The sequence below is a fragment of the Cryptomeria japonica genome, chromosome 8 (genome assembly GCF_030272615.1).
Source record: "Cryptomeria japonica chromosome 8, Sugi_1.0, whole genome shotgun sequence".
Taxonomy (NCBI): domain Eukaryota; kingdom Viridiplantae; phylum Streptophyta; class Pinopsida; order Cupressales; family Cupressaceae; genus Cryptomeria; species Cryptomeria japonica.
The window spans coordinates 595,055,594-595,072,008 of record NC_081412.1 but is presented as its reverse complement, the minus strand read 5'-3'; the positions used below and the strand labels follow the sequence as shown (position 1 = coordinate 595,072,008).

The 16,415-nt window shown below is 37.3% G+C and overlaps 2 protein-coding genes across 4 annotated transcripts in view; both read right to left on the bottom strand.

Moving 5' to 3' along the window:
* Positions 1-16,415, bottom strand: part of LOC131029841 (uncharacterized) — a 62,583-nt gene that overhangs the window by 38,917 nt on the left and 7,251 nt on the right. The gene's annotated exons all lie outside the window — the stretch shown is intronic.
* On the bottom strand, positions 7,559-8,785 carry LOC131029842 (uncharacterized). The gene has a single exon (XM_057960495.2). The coding sequence runs from the start codon at positions 8,783-8,785 to the stop codon at positions 7,559-7,561; it is 1,227 nt and encodes a 408-aa protein (XP_057816478.2).

Below are 16,415 nucleotides of genomic sequence, written 5' to 3'. Positions count from 1 at the left end.
ATTCTACAATTAATTCACTACACTCTACTGCTGGTGGAAATCCAACTGCCTGGACAATACCGTTTCTCATCATCCTCTGAGCGATTGTTGTGGGTAGATACCCATCATGTCTATACATTCTTTTCTTGAAGTCATGGAAATCAACATGGACAAGGTTGGTGTCTCCAACCTTCTTCCATTTTGAAATTAAATTAGATTCCGGCTGTGCTCCCTTGCTGGCAAACTTCATTTGAACTTTCCTTGAGTGGTCATCTATTGCTTTTCACCTTCAGCCTGTCATAAATTTGAAATTCTGTGAAAAATCAGACTATGTATGAAAGGAATCTGCTTAACACTTGGTAAAATTTGTGAAAATTAGCCTTTGAAATAGAAAAATGATGAAAGAAAATCAGTCCACAACTTAAATTTTGGACTGAAAATTATACTTTAGCTCCAAAAGTTGATGGAAAATCTGTCTTCACTTCTGAAAGATGAAATCCTTCAAGAAATTGATTAATTCTTTCACAAAACTCAGAAATTCACTTGCTACTGCTCTTCAAATGCCTTCTTTCCTCTTGAAATCTAAGAGAGAGCTCTTCAATTTTGAACTTTAGAAGGAGTGAAAGTGAAATGAAATGTAGAATTGAATATAAGGCTAAGAAGTTCGAAATTCTTTAGCATGTTTCTGTTTTTTTTGTAGATTCAATGAACCTAGTCCCTTTCACATATCTTCTTCCTTGTTTTCTTCTCCTAAAGATGGCAACTTTATCCTTCTAGAATATTCCGAAGAATATTCTTTCCTTCTTCCTTGGCAAAATTTCACACATCCATTTTTTCTTCTATCTTGTTGATGTGTTGGCAAAGAATCTTCCCTACATTTTCTCTTCTTGGGCAAACTTCACCTTGGATTTCATACTTAGCCAAACTTTTTCACTTATCCACCTAGGCCAGACTTGGCCATTGGTTAGGATTATCTTTCTTGATGCCTTGGCGGACTTGGGCTTGGATCAAGACATTTTACACAAACGATGGGCAGACTTGATGTTGCTTTAGATTTTTATGCTTGGAAAAGGGCAGACTTCATGTTTGATTGAGATTTCTTCATGCGGAAGGCGGACTTCATCATGCTTCAAGACATTCTCAAGGCTTGAGCAGACTCGATGTTGTTTTAAGACATTTTATCTTTTCCATGAACACTTAGTAAAATTTCTTGCTTATCACCACGTTTATCTGAAACTTTCTGGATCAACACCTTGTCTAGATAATTTTTTTGATTTTTCACCTTGAAGATACAAACTTTTCATTTTGAAACCAAGAACCTCATTGTTCTGACTTGAATGACCTAATCCCAGGTCAATTTTCCAAAAAGCTGAAAAAAGAAAATAGAAAAAAGCAAAAAAATAGGAAAAAAAGTTGCTTCCCCAATTGGTCCTAAAGTGCCAAAAATGAAAAAGCAATCCACAAAAATAGGAAGTTGTCAAAATTGGCCCTAAGCAGTTGCGTTTTTCATCCTTTGGCTTATTTTAGCACTTTTGAGATGTCAAAATGCCCATTTGATCATGATTGATCCAATTGACCTTAGGACTTTAGAAAAATTCTTTCAAAACCCTAGCTCTAGACTTGCAAAGATTGGTGAGTCAAAACACTACCCTAAAAAGAAAAGAAACTAGGGGTCCCCATTTGCAATGGGGCGACGTGTGGAAAAAAGGTCACAACAGTATTATTGAGCAACAACTTACTAAGAAACTTGTTAGGTTGCACTCAATTCCAACAAAGTAGCTATTCTTTTAGTGTCTTTGGTATTGATAGGAGATCTAAACTTTTGTACCTATAATTTCCCATTCAAATATTGATAATGAGCACACTAAGACCAACAATTAGGTAGCTCAATGCAAATTCTTTGAGGCCATGAATATTTCCTCTAGTTGTTCGTACTTTTGGACTTGATTTGTAAGTTGAAAACTCAAGGATAGCTTACAAACTTTTCCCGTTGAGTTGAAAACTTAAAAGGGCAGCTTAATGGAGACTCGGAATGAAAACTCGTGAAAGCATCATTGAGTTGTGCATTTCTATTACACAAGTTCATATATGTTGCTCTCTTTCCAAGGGGGGGCCTTTGCAATAGCTCCCCACCCTCATATTATAGTGGGGAACTCAAGATTCAGGTTTCAAGTTCTTTGAACATTATACTTAGAGAAACTTCAAGATTCAAATTTTGAGTTCTTTGAGCATTGTACATGCAGAAACATCAAGATACAGATTTGGGATCTTCACGTGTAGTACTTAGAGAAACATCAAGAAACAAAATTTGATCTCTTCGAGCATTGTATTTGGAGAAACGTCAAGATTCAGATTTTGAACTCTTGAGCATCATACTTGGAGATTTCTCACATTATCCATTGAGGACTTATCATTGCAACATATTGCAAATTGAAGAATATTGTTGCTTGTCACTACAAAATCATAGTAAGTAATGTTTAGCTCAAAACCTGAACAGTTGAGATTTTTCACATCATTTTAGTTTTTTGATGACTACACGTGAAGCAAGATCATCACATGCCTTCGTTTTTCATGCAATTTTCCTTGCAATGGGAGCAATTTTTATGTGTTGACACTGTGGACAAGTGGTTCATATTTTTAGCTTGACAAAATGTTCAGGCCATTTAGTGCATACTTCAGCACACTTTGGGTTACTCATGGGCATAATCAACCTAGGTTATCCACTTTTCAAAACATAGGGTATAGTTGGCACACTTTTGGACTAGTCATGGGCATCATCATCTTGAGTTTCTCAATTTTCACTCATATAAGTGACAAAGACAAAAGTAGAAAAACATTCTTATGCAAATTTCATCATTCAAGAAAATGGTGGTAAAAAACTTCATATCAAATGGGTGTGATATTCTTTAAGAATGAGATATAGAATGTGAAACACAAACAATGATTTTACCACTACCCTGTAGACTAAGGGGAGATGTAACAATAATGTACATAACCCTAAGAGTGGTAAGCAAGGTTACCCGGGGATGCATCCCCAGGCCAAATCTCCTTGTCCCTATCCTGGGGACATTTTTGGGACTCGGGGACGACTCGGGGACATCCCTCGGATGTCACCAAATCAGCAAAAATTGGGAAATCATCTTGAAAACATACAAACTCAGGGTGCTGCCACTGGGGACGACTGAGGACATCTAAGATGTCCCCCGACCGTCCCAAGCATGGCTGGCCATTCCCTGCAGCAGCACTCCTTTTTTGCCAAAAAAAATATACATTATAAACTTTTAAAGAAAAAACATTACCATGATTCTTTTCTCTATCTATAAGTAGTACCAACAATGCAAGTTCATGCTGCCATTCGTAGTGGAAAATGGATCCTCCCCTTATGTGGGTAAGTGCTAGGATTTTATTGATTCTAGTACATCTAGATAACTGGTACCTGCATTATGATATTTTAAATCTGTGCTGAGGATAAATTACTATGCCAATTTCCAAATTAATATATTTGTGGGTTTTTTTGCAGATAGAATATTTGGCAGCTCTAATATCGGTTGCCCTTTATGTGAAGTCAACGTATGCTCTATTCAAAATTAATAATATTTCAACCAAATTCACATATATTTAATTTACTTACATTATTAGATATCAGAAAAAAAACAAATATATGGCAGCAGTGTAGCCAACTACTTTGTTTTAAAGTAATACTATTTTCATATCATAATTGAAAGTGAAACTATATGGCAGCAGTTTAGCCTTTGGGCATTTTGATTTTGTTATAAGTTTATAACTTGTGTGTTGTTTTTTGATATCACGTGCATATTGACAATGAATTCTGATTCCTGAAAGCACTTTGAATTAAGTATTAATGTTTGAAATTTTGAATTAATGAATCCATTGAACACAAATGTTATACGTTAAGTTTCTATGATGTATACATGCATGTTTAATCCATGCTTTCATATGAATATTTTAAATTTTCCCTATATTATATATGGCCATCCCCTTTGCCATCCCCTAGCCGTCCCCAAAATTGGCTTGAAAAATCAGGGACACGGCAATGTGTTTCCCCATCCCCCAATCCCAGAAACTCGGGGTAACCTTGGTGGTAAGATATTACTTTATATTTTATATTTTCTAGCTACCCTACAAGATGAGCTAAACAGTAACTCTCGTATTGTTGAATATGTACATTTTTATTGAATGGAACAATCTTTCATTGATTTTTTTATTGTCCAAACCCAATTCTTTTGTCAATCTTTTCTTGCATTACATTCACAGGCCCAACACAAGGATGGATATAACTTAGCAAACTTGAAGACATTGTTTTACAACAAACTGTCAAGCATGTTACTTCTTCAATCATAATGCTGGTTATATATTAGTTGTCACAACTTATCTCTCAATTATATGAATAATATAAGGAGACAAGTCACAAAGGAGGTCACTTGGTCATGCTCCACAACATAAGAAAACTAAAGAAGAGTGTCTAATTATCTTCCCAAGTAATTCCAACCATAACTAGAATGTCTTCATTATCATTCCTAAGCCAAATATAAGATTCAATATAGGAAATGGTAAAATGCGAATTCCAAATTTTGAGCTTAGGGAAGAAAATAAAATTTTCATGTAAACAATTCAGCACAGACTACCATTTTCTTCCAAAGGCTTCTCGTAGTGAGAGTAATATCCAAACAAATATAGAAATTTCCCTTTTTCTCTTTCTCTTTCAATGTTCCCAAGAGACAATTAATTAAGCATGTATTATCCACCATGGCAATGCATAGTTGCATGTTATTTTGCATGTATAGAGTTTTCAAGTGCATGCCCGAGTAGGGTTGAGTAGGCCAAAACCATGCACTGTTTTATCTTGTTTTCCTACTCAAACTGAGAAGATATTTCTAGCTATATAGTCAAGCAAGGACTATGGCAATTTAGGAAATACTGAAAGAGATAAAATACTTCATGGATTTATTTTCAATTTAATATCTTTTTGAAACATTGAATGATTTTTAAGTCAAGGAAACCTTGATGTCCTTGGGACAGTCAAGGGTTCTTTTGACACCCCCTAGTAGTCCTAAGGATGTCAAGGCATCCCCTCCATTGTAAAAAATAAAGGGAATTTCATAGTGACCTCCATTTGTTTCAAAAAAGGAGGATGGGTGAGGTGTGGGCAGGACATCTCATTCTAATCTCCAAAACTTTGTGAACATACAGTTGGCCTCTGTGGATGTATCCCCGTGGACCACTAGTTCATAGTTAAAGCACATATTATTTCAGCTAAGGTAAATTGGATTTCAATAGCTATTCTATCTGATCGACAACATAGAAACTAGAGAATTGTTGTAAATATTTGTGTAAGGAACAACTTCAGAAAATGATAGATCAATTTTTATGAACTTTCATTTATCGATGAAATAGCAAACTAATTCAATTCAACCTTCCATAATAAATTATAGGAGGTTCTTGAAAATGGGGCTTTTCGATACTCTGAATTGCATCCAAGTTACATATGATATCATTCATCATGACAGATACCTAACACTGTGTAGAACTCCATGCTTTGATATCTAACATATTGCTTTATACTTTTAAATTTCTTGGCATCCTTGTTCAAAAACTATAAATGTAACATACATGCTTTACTATTCCTGATATCATCTGCTACAGTTTCCCATGCAACTAGATTGAGGCTGGTTTCTTATCCCTTTCCCAAGATAGCAATGGTGTTCTCTTAATTGGTAATTGTTATGTTCTTAACTGTGTTTGTAACCATGTGTTAATTACTTGTTAGGAATAAGTTGTAAGTGTTATCACTTGAACCTACACCCCTGTTTGCTAAGCTATCAACTCAGCAGGCTTGTGACACATGGGAACCCTCCTAGGCCTGCGGGTTGCCTAAAAATTGGAGTGAACCTCCAAAGTAAGCTGGTTCTTTTCAGATTCTGCACCTAAACTAACAATTTCTTCAGGGAAAAGAGTAAGGAGGAGAACATGTAAAACTGAAATCTAAATCTAAGGTGATTGCACCAGATGATATTTTGAAATCCAACTAAGCAAAAGACACACAGTACAATAGTGATAATAAACCTCTTTTACACTGACCAACAACCCATGATCTTTGCATCAATACTTCATAAGAAGGCTGGATAATCACAATCCTAAGAGGAAAAAATCCTTTTCACAACCTAAGACTAGTAATTACTAAAACACAGCTTATGACCTGCAAGAGCATATATGTTTTTGCATAAGGCATCGAAAGAAAGTGCAATTTTAAGGGGGGGGGCAAAAAGCCAGCCACAAAGAACTGACTAACCCTAAAGATGCGATAACAGAGAAAGATGAGAAGTAGAGAGATAAACCAAGCTATTATCCTTGCCAAACAGGTATCACCAAGCTTTATAACTCCTGAAAATGTGTTACAAAAACATCCCTTCCTGCAGAGAGAAACTAAAAAATTACAGTCTGCTCAAAGATGAATGAATCAGAACCCTTACCAAAATGAAGGCTTCCAGTATATATGCTTTTTTCCAAAGTTACCAAGAAGACTCCACCTCCTCATTTTAGGTCGAGCAAACTCAAAAAACCTACTTTTTGGGCCCCAAACATATCTGAAAAGGAATAAACTTGAGCCAAAAAGTGAAGCCACCCATTCTGCAACCATAAAACCCCATAAATGCATCATAAATGACCCTGAAATGTCTATGACAGGCCTGCAAGCCCTCATAAATGCAAAAATATCTCTCCCTGATCTCCAAACAAAATATCTGATAAAGTGATTTTTAAAAATTTATCATTATCTAATCAAACATTTGTTTGATTTTATTTTACTTATATTTAAAGGTTTTAATAATATAAAAACAATAGAATTATTTTATTTAAAGTGATAAATAAAATAAATCACCTTAATAAGATAATTTTATTATTTTTATTTATTAAATAATAAAATGTAATAAAAAAATATATTTAATTAAAGTGTTTTAATTTAAACTTTAGTAAATAATTTCTTTTATTATATTTCATTATTTTTACCATAAATATAAAATAAAATAAAATTAAAACCTATGTTTGATTAGATAATAATAAATAATAATAAAAAAAAACTTTAAAAAATATTTGTTTACACTTATTGGAAGGCATACTTCCTAAGTGATTTAAAATCACTTAATAGGATATGAAAAATACAAGGAAAAAGTGATATAAAATCACTTAGGAAGCAAAGAGTTTCAAATTTTAAAGTGATTTATAGAACCACTTAGAGGCATATGGCGATAGCTCACCATGTGGCCTCTTACATTTTACGTGGCATAGAAAGGGGAAAATAAAATGTAAGGGAAACAAAGGCAATTTCGAAGACATTTTAGGGGAAACATAACCCTAAATTCTCATTTGCCTTCTCACTTTTGATATTCGACCTTCTAGAAACTTCGCTCTGCATCTGGGCGCCGCTAGGGTTTGAGCTGGGCACGAAAGGAGAAGAAAAAATCAGTCATCTTTCTGTTGCTGGGCGCCGAAATGAGTGCTGGGCCTCTGTGGCGTTTATGGCCTGCTCTTCTCTCCGTGTTTCGCTAATTTCGGGCCCATTTTAGGGAGCCGCCATGGAAATTTTCTTGTGTTTCTGAGTATTTTCTGGGGCGTTCGAAGCTTGATCTCCCTGCTGCTGGGCGCGCTTTCTTTGGCCTTTCACTCTGCTTACAGGTTCGCTATCTTTTACTGATTCTAGAAGGAAAATTCGTTTTTTCTGAATCATTTCATGGCGTTTCAAATTTAACCTGGATATTTCGAAAAACGTTGAAGAAATAGATAAACATAAAAATATATGTTTGAAACCCCTCCTTTCTATCCCTTGATTCCTTGCAATAATGGTTGACTCAATCCGAACAACTTTTGGACGAGACTTTGGAACACAAATTTCGCGCTGTAAGACTAAACCACCTCCAATATCACCTTCTAAGGTCAAGGACTCTTCTTCTTCTGCTTGCTGAAGATCTCGCTTGATAACAGTGTATGCCTCAGAACAAACAGCAGAATGATACTCAACACCACTGTATTCCTCATATCCATTTTTTTCCAACCTACTGTGTAACCATTGGGTGTCAGATGGAATATGGGTCATTGAGATCATGCGACCCCCAATCCAAGGAATTACTTTGAGACGCCACTCACCACTCTCAAGGTCAACAGGGGTCCTAGAGAGTTCAGTTCCCTTTTCTGCATGGTGCTCTTTTTCATCTGGAGGGCGAATTGCTTGGGCAATCTTTATGCTGTGCTGTTTCTGACTTTCAGCTACAAGGTTCTCAACCTCAACTGTAGGAAGAACCTCAAATTTTATCTTTTCTCCATCTTGGCCCCATGCCTCAATCTTGGCTCCCTCACCAAGCAGCAATTGCACATGCAATTTACGTTTTGGCCTCTTCCATAATCCTTCAGTTCTAGAAACTATTACAGAAACTGTAGAGGAAGATAACTCTGCTTCATAATATGTCAAAAGGAATTGTCCTTGCTGGTATTCATATCCATCACCATTATCTTCAAAAATTATTCCTTCTGCTTTTCCTTGCTCGTCTAGAGCCACAAGGAGTATTAGAGTGTCAGTGAGCTTTGCTTCACCTGTATGTTGAATGCAGGGACCTACTGGAACAATAGATCCACCTTGCAAATAGCCTAGGCGTTGCATTTCCACCAAAACCACCAATATCAGGTCTTGAAAATGGCTGTCCACTAAGCCCTTGCTTTGCTGCCTTTGGGTCAAGAAAAACATTGAATTCTGCATTGCAATCTTTTCAGTTTTGGTATCTTGTTTCTTTCTCATTTCAGAAACTGTAGCTCGTTTGGCATGATCTCAGCCAATGAATGCTTTACATAAGCAAGTTGACCTGAAAAACTCTTATTTGCAGCATCTGCTTCATCTTTCATCCAACCATGCTGTTCTATTTTACCTGGTTCAGAAGTTAAAAGACCACTGTCCAATAAGTCTGGTGATCCCACACTGAGATGACTCATAAAATTCTCCCCACAATCAAAAGCACAAGTTTGAATGCAACCTGAATAAATTGTAGGATATTTGTAAACACATTCAACATTCACCTCCACCTTAGGCAAAGGACTTGTGTTTACCCAGTTGACCAAAACAAAATGGGTCAACAAGACTTGTCTGATCATGACCACTGTGTCCTCCTTTGATAACTTCACTGCTGTGTGCATCTCTGAATGACTGTTTGGATTGAAAATGGTGAAAAACAAACATTAAAAACCCTCCCTTTGTCATCTGCCATTTAATGCTGCGCATTAAAATATGTATTTTATGAAAACTGTAGCTGCCTACTTCTGCAAAATACTCTTAAATCTGAATATTATTTCCAAGGACGTAGCTGTCTTGAAATTGTTGAAATGTCTAATCAATAACGCCTTTTCCAGTTTATCATAAAAAATCTTTTAGGCTTGATGCATAAAATGTCCTCTTGTTGATCATTTGTAGATATTTGCACATCTTGTTTACGTTCTTAAAAAAAAGAAGTCTCATCATGCTTATTGGTTGATAATGTGATTGCATACTTGCGTTTTGTTACTCTTTTTCCTTTTATCACCAGCTCTGATATGATTTGATTGTATGAGACCTTGCCATCGTTTCACATGAGCTGGGCTCAACCCTTGTGGGAGCCTCATTCTTCTCCACTCATTTTTTGTGAATTTCATGACCAGCAAGCTGTCCCTTTTCCTAATCCTGCACATGAAACAAACCTGTTAGCAAAATATGCATATGTATGGTGATCTTCCTTTGATCTGATATTTGCCTTTCGAGATTCCTTTGTGATGCGAGTTATATGCATCCGATGCATGTAGGGATCATATATATATATGCGTGCATTAGTACACATGTTAGAAATGCAGTCAGCCATTGCTTAGAACAAGATGTTCTAACGCATTGCATGTTTCAACTCTTTTGCAGATATCAGAAGAAAAGCATATACGGACCAGGGTGGAGCAGCAAGACAAAGGCGACATCGAGCCTACCTCAACTGTTCCAGTCATTCAGGCAATGACTGGTTCCATTCTCGACATGCCTTTCCTCATTTTTTCCTTTGTACTTGTGCATACATATCTGTATATTTCCTTTCTACACTGGATGCATGTAGCTAGTCTCACGGCTCTTTGTGTGGGACGCATGTTTGAATATGAATAAAATACTTCTCCTTTTGATGAGATCTCTCTCTCTTTTGTGTTACAGACTAGAAGTACTTAAAAATACCATCTTTAAATCACTCCTTAGTGCAGTTGGAAACACAAAAATAGAGAATTAGTACACACTTGCTTTCTTTTGTAAAAGCTAGCATCTCTTAACCTATTTTTCAGCTAGGAGCGAAAAATAGGTAACAGTAAGTGGTTGCCAATTGTTGTGTACTAACTAGCAACCGTCAATTACTTCAAATATGATTCTCATAATCAAGGAAGGGCTCTGATTTTCTACACAGGTCTCATTGTACAAGAACTATCCTAGGATAAAGCAATCAATGTTCATGATCTAAGATCACTTTGTGTGTAAAATCATGTTGTATTCATATTGCAGTTGTACTCTAATAGTTTAGTGCTAAACATTTGGCACTATTACTTATACCTGTTATGCTGTGCCCAATCCCACAATGATGATGATTTGGTTTGTTGTACCCAATTGTGATTAGAAGACTCTAGATTTTCATTGGAGCTGAAACAAATATTGAATAACAATACCAAAGAGTGGTCACAACTATGAAATGAGCTTATCAATACAAAGTCTTGAGATGGTACCTTGATGTTTGCTTGCAAATCATGATCACTTAACCCTGAAAAGTCAAACAAATTCACCAATCACCATAAGTGCAATCCTTGAATAGAATTGCCAAAGGAGAGGTAGGGTTTTTGTCTAAACTTAGAATTTATAGTCAAGGGGGTTTCGTCCTTGAATGCACACTCAAATTGGATCTTCAATAATATATGTTAAGTATAAAAATTATCAATTGAGCAATTTGAAACTTTTGAATAGACCTTCTTTAATTAGGACTTGTAGATCATATTTTGGCACTGTTGACATGTATTTTATACACCATCATACACAGAATAAAATACCAATAGGCATCTTATCCTCTCTTGAGAAAATAGTCTCTAACTGCTGAAGATACGCATAAAGGATCAGTTAGGTAGACTCCAAGGTTCTTTTAGTAGGGTCTCTACGTGTGGACAAGCTTCCAGCGGTATGATGTGATTTGCTGTTTCCTCCAAGGGGCCTTACGTATTCCAAAAGCTCAAAAATTTTACTAAACTAAAGGAACTTTCAAAAAATAGCAAAAGGATAGGGTTTGAAAGAGGCCTAATCTAATCTAACCCTATGAATGACTTAGTATGGACGAGACTTGGCAAGATTCAACCAACTTCAATTTTGCCGTAAGATAACAACTCAATTGAAATTAGTGCGATCTTCTAAGGTAATAAAATGATATTCAATACATCAAAAGTCAAGGACACTACCACGAAGGTACATATCCAAGATGCAATAATGATTGAAGATTAAGGGACTCAAAGTATTCTCCAGTCGACCATGCAAGGCGTTCCTACAATCAGCAAGAAGCTAGTGGTTTGGATTACGAATCCTACCAAATATCAAATCTCACACTTAGTCCTTCAAATTAACAAACTACTTTGATTGAGCACGATTCAAGTAGATCAAACAACCATGAAGATAACTCAAGAAATTTGCAACAAAACACCATAACTTCAATATTTTATTGATTTCCAAGTCATCATGTACAACAATTGCTTGAATTTCTCTCTTCAAAACTCAATCTTGCTACAAAATAAAATTGCTTCTAACTCTAATCTCTATTGACTCTTGCACAATTTCACTATTGACTATTACTCAATGAAATGAAAAATGGGGGTATAAATAGCATCCCCAATTACAATGAAAGGTCCAGATTGAAAGTAAATCAACGGACAAGATCATGACACCTAAACCCTAATTAGGGTTTGTTACAAATGGCCTCCTTTTTACTGAACAATATTAAATACATAGCCAAATATTAAATTTGGCACAAAAACCTAGGAGGCATCAACCAATGAGAAATAAGATGTCATGTCATCTGTAACAACCTTTCATCTAGAATCTTATTCCCTTTCCAATTCTCTTTCTTAGCATATGCAATGAATCTTGTCATGATTCCTTCGATTTCTGTGATTGGAATCTCGGGAAGATTCTTCATACTCTCTTCCAAATGGATGACCTGATCGAATGCATCTAGAAGAGCTGCGTCCCATGAAGGTTCAAGTTCCTTCGTTCTTTCAATCAGGAGCATGGTGGAAAACATCTGATCATACTGCTCATCTGTAACATTTGCGTCCTTGCAAAAGATGATCTTGATTCTATCCTCAAATTCCTGCATATCCACATCTGTCTCGACCTCGATCCTTCTGCCAAGAATGGTACGAAGTACCTCAAATACTCTGTCCTGGATCGGATTGATCACCTCCTCGACTTGGCCACATCTAGTACTGATGTCTTCGAAGAAAACACTCTTCATATGGAGTAAGGTTGACCAATGAAGCAAACTGTGAGAATCACCCTCCAAGATCTTCTCCTGCGCTAAGATCCTCCTTGATGTGTGTCTTATAACTTTCAAGACAGGAATGATAACGTCCTTGGTATGGGCAAATGCAGCTACTGTTATCATCAAATTGTGGATTATCTCAAGAACCTAGATAGCCTTATGAATAGTCTTCATCATCCTTGTAACAAACTCTATAGCCACTGTGTGAGATCTATCCATCCAATTACTTGTACGTTGGACCATGTTCCTGAATCTTTCTGCTTCATTGATTGATTGAAGTGGCAGTGCTTATACTGGTGATCTAACTGGATCCTGACGTCCCAAAGGTTCATTGATGTGACTGAAATATGTCCTCCATGCACCGACTTCTCTCTCAAGCTTTCTATTCTTCTCCATTTCTTCTCTAAGCTTATCTTTCAATGCCTCAAATGAGTCGGTGGCATCATCCATTGTCTGTTTTGCAGTGGATGGTCCTAACTCGATTGTCTATATATCATAATCCTCTGCTAGGATCTCACCCTCATATTTGTCTGCTGCCGGTGTAGCTATCTACAGTTTTCTGGATCCAGTCTCATCTCGAATCATCTTGGACATCTTGGTAGCCTTCTTCTTTTCAGTTACTTCGTGTGAGCGTCCAACAAGGCTCTCTAAATCAATTGCATTGTCCTCGTCCTCTACTACGATCACCTTAGTCAATCTTTCCTTCAACCAATCTGGGATATTCGATCTTGTCTCTTGAACTTGTATTTCTTTATGCACTATTTCTTCTTCTCTGGGAGGAGATGTCATTTCATTATCTTCTTCTAACTCATAGTCCTGGAGAGATCCATCAGGTGAACCATGTTGTGCCTGTCCTTCTTCCTGCCTGTCATTCTGTACCATAGACTCCATGGATTCTTCCACTTGAATTGTTCTATTCTCTGGTCTAGAAGATGTACCGGATGATCGATCTTTGTTGGCCCCTTGCTTTTTCTTGGAAGACTCTTTCTTTTCTGACCTTTCTTTTCTCTTCGAACCTCTTGGATGGAGATTGCCCTCACTGACACATCGAAGGTTATCTTCACCTGAATTCCTAGGATTAGGATTGCCTTCACTCACACTAGCTCCACCTTCGGCTGGTTTCTCTTCCAAAGTAAAAGACATAGCTATGCCTTGTTCTCTCAACTTCTGATGCTGAACGTCTACCCATCTGCGAGTACAAGACAAAACTGGTGCCATCAAAGCATCTAAATCCACGACCTTAGGCTCATTCCAATCCAACCTTATTGTTTTGCTTTCTCTATCATAGGAAGACTGGATATGTCTGCCATTGTCCTGAGCTTGGTCGGCCACTCTGTAAATCCTGCATTTCCTGATGAAATCCAAAGGTAATCTAGAATGCATTTTTTGTTTCACTTCAAGATCATCTAGGAGGTTCATCATAAAATCTTCAATTTGGTGCTCATGCTTAAATTTTCTACCGACCGTCTCCTCTAAATGTCCATGTGGATCAAAGCTCTCTCTCAAAGCAAAAGATGAAAAAGAATACAAGGCCAATTCCTTCTCTGCGTCATCCATGGCTAAAGCATTAGGACATACCTCAACTGAATTACCCAAAATGATAGGTACTGGAACTCCATTCTGATGTCTGTGTCTGAATGCCTTCGCATATGCTGCCAACTGTCTTGTTACTTCAAGTAACACAATTCTGTCTGTCGGATATCTCGGCAACATGTATGGAGGTAAAGGACATCCATGCACTCTAATGTAAGTGAACTTGGGAAACTGAATGAACCAAGCACCGTACCTCTTGATTAGTTCCTGGGCATCCTGAGATAATCTGTTGTGAATTCCACCTTGCAACGTCCTTGTGATGTTCATCGTGAAAGTATCATTAACTAACTTGTAGTTTTTCCCTGGCGGATGATGCAAGTAGGCATAGGAATCACAAGCTCTGACCTCGCCGGGTCCTCTTCCAATCACTCCTCTGTGAGGCAGTCCTACGTACTCAACACTCCTGATCAAAGCATAGATGACGTATGAACTCATGTGGAAGGATTTAGTAGCCCTGAGTCTCCTCAACTGTACGTCCAAGCAATGGCTAATCATCCTAGCCCAATGTATCGTACCTTTCCCTTGAACAATCACCTGGATGAAGTAAAACATCCACTTCTCAAAATAGAAGGCATGAGGTGCTCCTGTAACTCAGTTGAGCATGGTAATCAACTCTCTGTACTCCTCCTGGAAATCAATCCTGTGCGGTGTGTTCGGGATCTTGCTTAGACGAGGACGACTCTTGAGTAGCCAGTTCTTGTTAATTATGCTTAGGCAAGCATCTGGATCATCATCGTACATTGACCTGGCTCCCTCTACGCTCTTGTATATCATGTCCCTGTGCTCTGGAAGATGGAAAGCTTCACTTATGGCTTCCTCTGAAAGGTATGCCAAAGTGTTTCCCTCATTGGACACGATCGTCCTGGACTGTGGATTATAGTGACGGGCACACTCGATCATCAACTCGTGGCACTGAACAGTTGGAGGAAAGCCGGCCGCCTTAATGATGCCACTCTCTATTATTCTCCGGGCAACAGGTGATGGCTTGCCGATGTAAGGGACCTCTCGAAACTTCTTCGTGCTAAAGTTCCCCAAGTTTGTATCTCCAATGTTGCTCCACTTCGACACGATCTTGGTCTCCACTTCTTCGGTCTTCTGATCTTCTTTCATGAGAGCTGAGCGACTGGTGGATGCTCCCGCCTTCGGGGTTGCCATACCTACACAACATTTCATTATGAGAACTAGATTTGCAATGAATAACGTTGATTAGAGAGATAAATTTTTTAGGAAACCTCATGATAAGTCTTTAGAGTTATTATTTCCTAAAAATAGCGATTGAGCTAAGAAATTCAAAATTCAAAATTCAAAATTTAAAATATGACGATCAACAAATAAAACAATAAAAATCAAATCGCCATACCTCAATAGAGAACTAACTCTAAAATGCAAAAAAGGAAAGGATCGCCTAGGCAAAATTGAGGTATAAATGATCTTCAACGTTATCTCCTCAAGATATCAATTTCGCCACCTTTGATTTGACTTTGACGTGATCCTCTAACACCTTGGCAAATTCGCTCGAATGGTTCTTCAAGTATTGCACCACCTTGGAAGTATTAGCGCCACCTTTGGATGATATTCGCACTTCTCCAAACACAATTCGCACCACCTTGCTTGGGATGAAAGCTCGCACTTGAATGATAAAATAATGATGTAAAAATAATAGTTTTCACCTCCCTTTTATAAGCGCTTGCACCTCTCCATTCACCCCCAAGGCCGACTTGGTGAAATAAAGCAAGTTTTAAACGATTTTTAAATAAAATAACAAGGCCGACTCACTTAACCAAGCGCTCCAATCGATTTTTTTTTAATGATTAAAATAATTAATTATTATTTGCCAACGTTTTTAATTTAACAATTTTGATTTTTAGAAGGCAAAAAAAAATTAATTAATGCCAAACGCAATAATTAAATGCTAATTAACTAGGATTTTCAAACTCATCGATCTTAGCATTTAAGGTAAATTTAAAATGTTCATTTGAGCGCCAAATTCATGAAAATGGAGTGGACGTACCTCATCGCCCTGGTCCCTTGGAGAGGGACAGGAGCGATCCACCATTTTGGTCATGATTCTTGCAATTTCCACGTTCAACTTCTTCATTTCCACGTTCAAATCGTCATTTTTGTCGGATCCTTCGAGTTAGATCGCCTTGCATGTGTGCATGAGTGGCTTTGGATGTATCATCGCCCTTGTCCCTTGGAGAGGGACAGGAGCGATCCCCATGTTTTCGCTTGAAATTCTCCATTTTGATATGAACTTTTCCTTGTATCGTC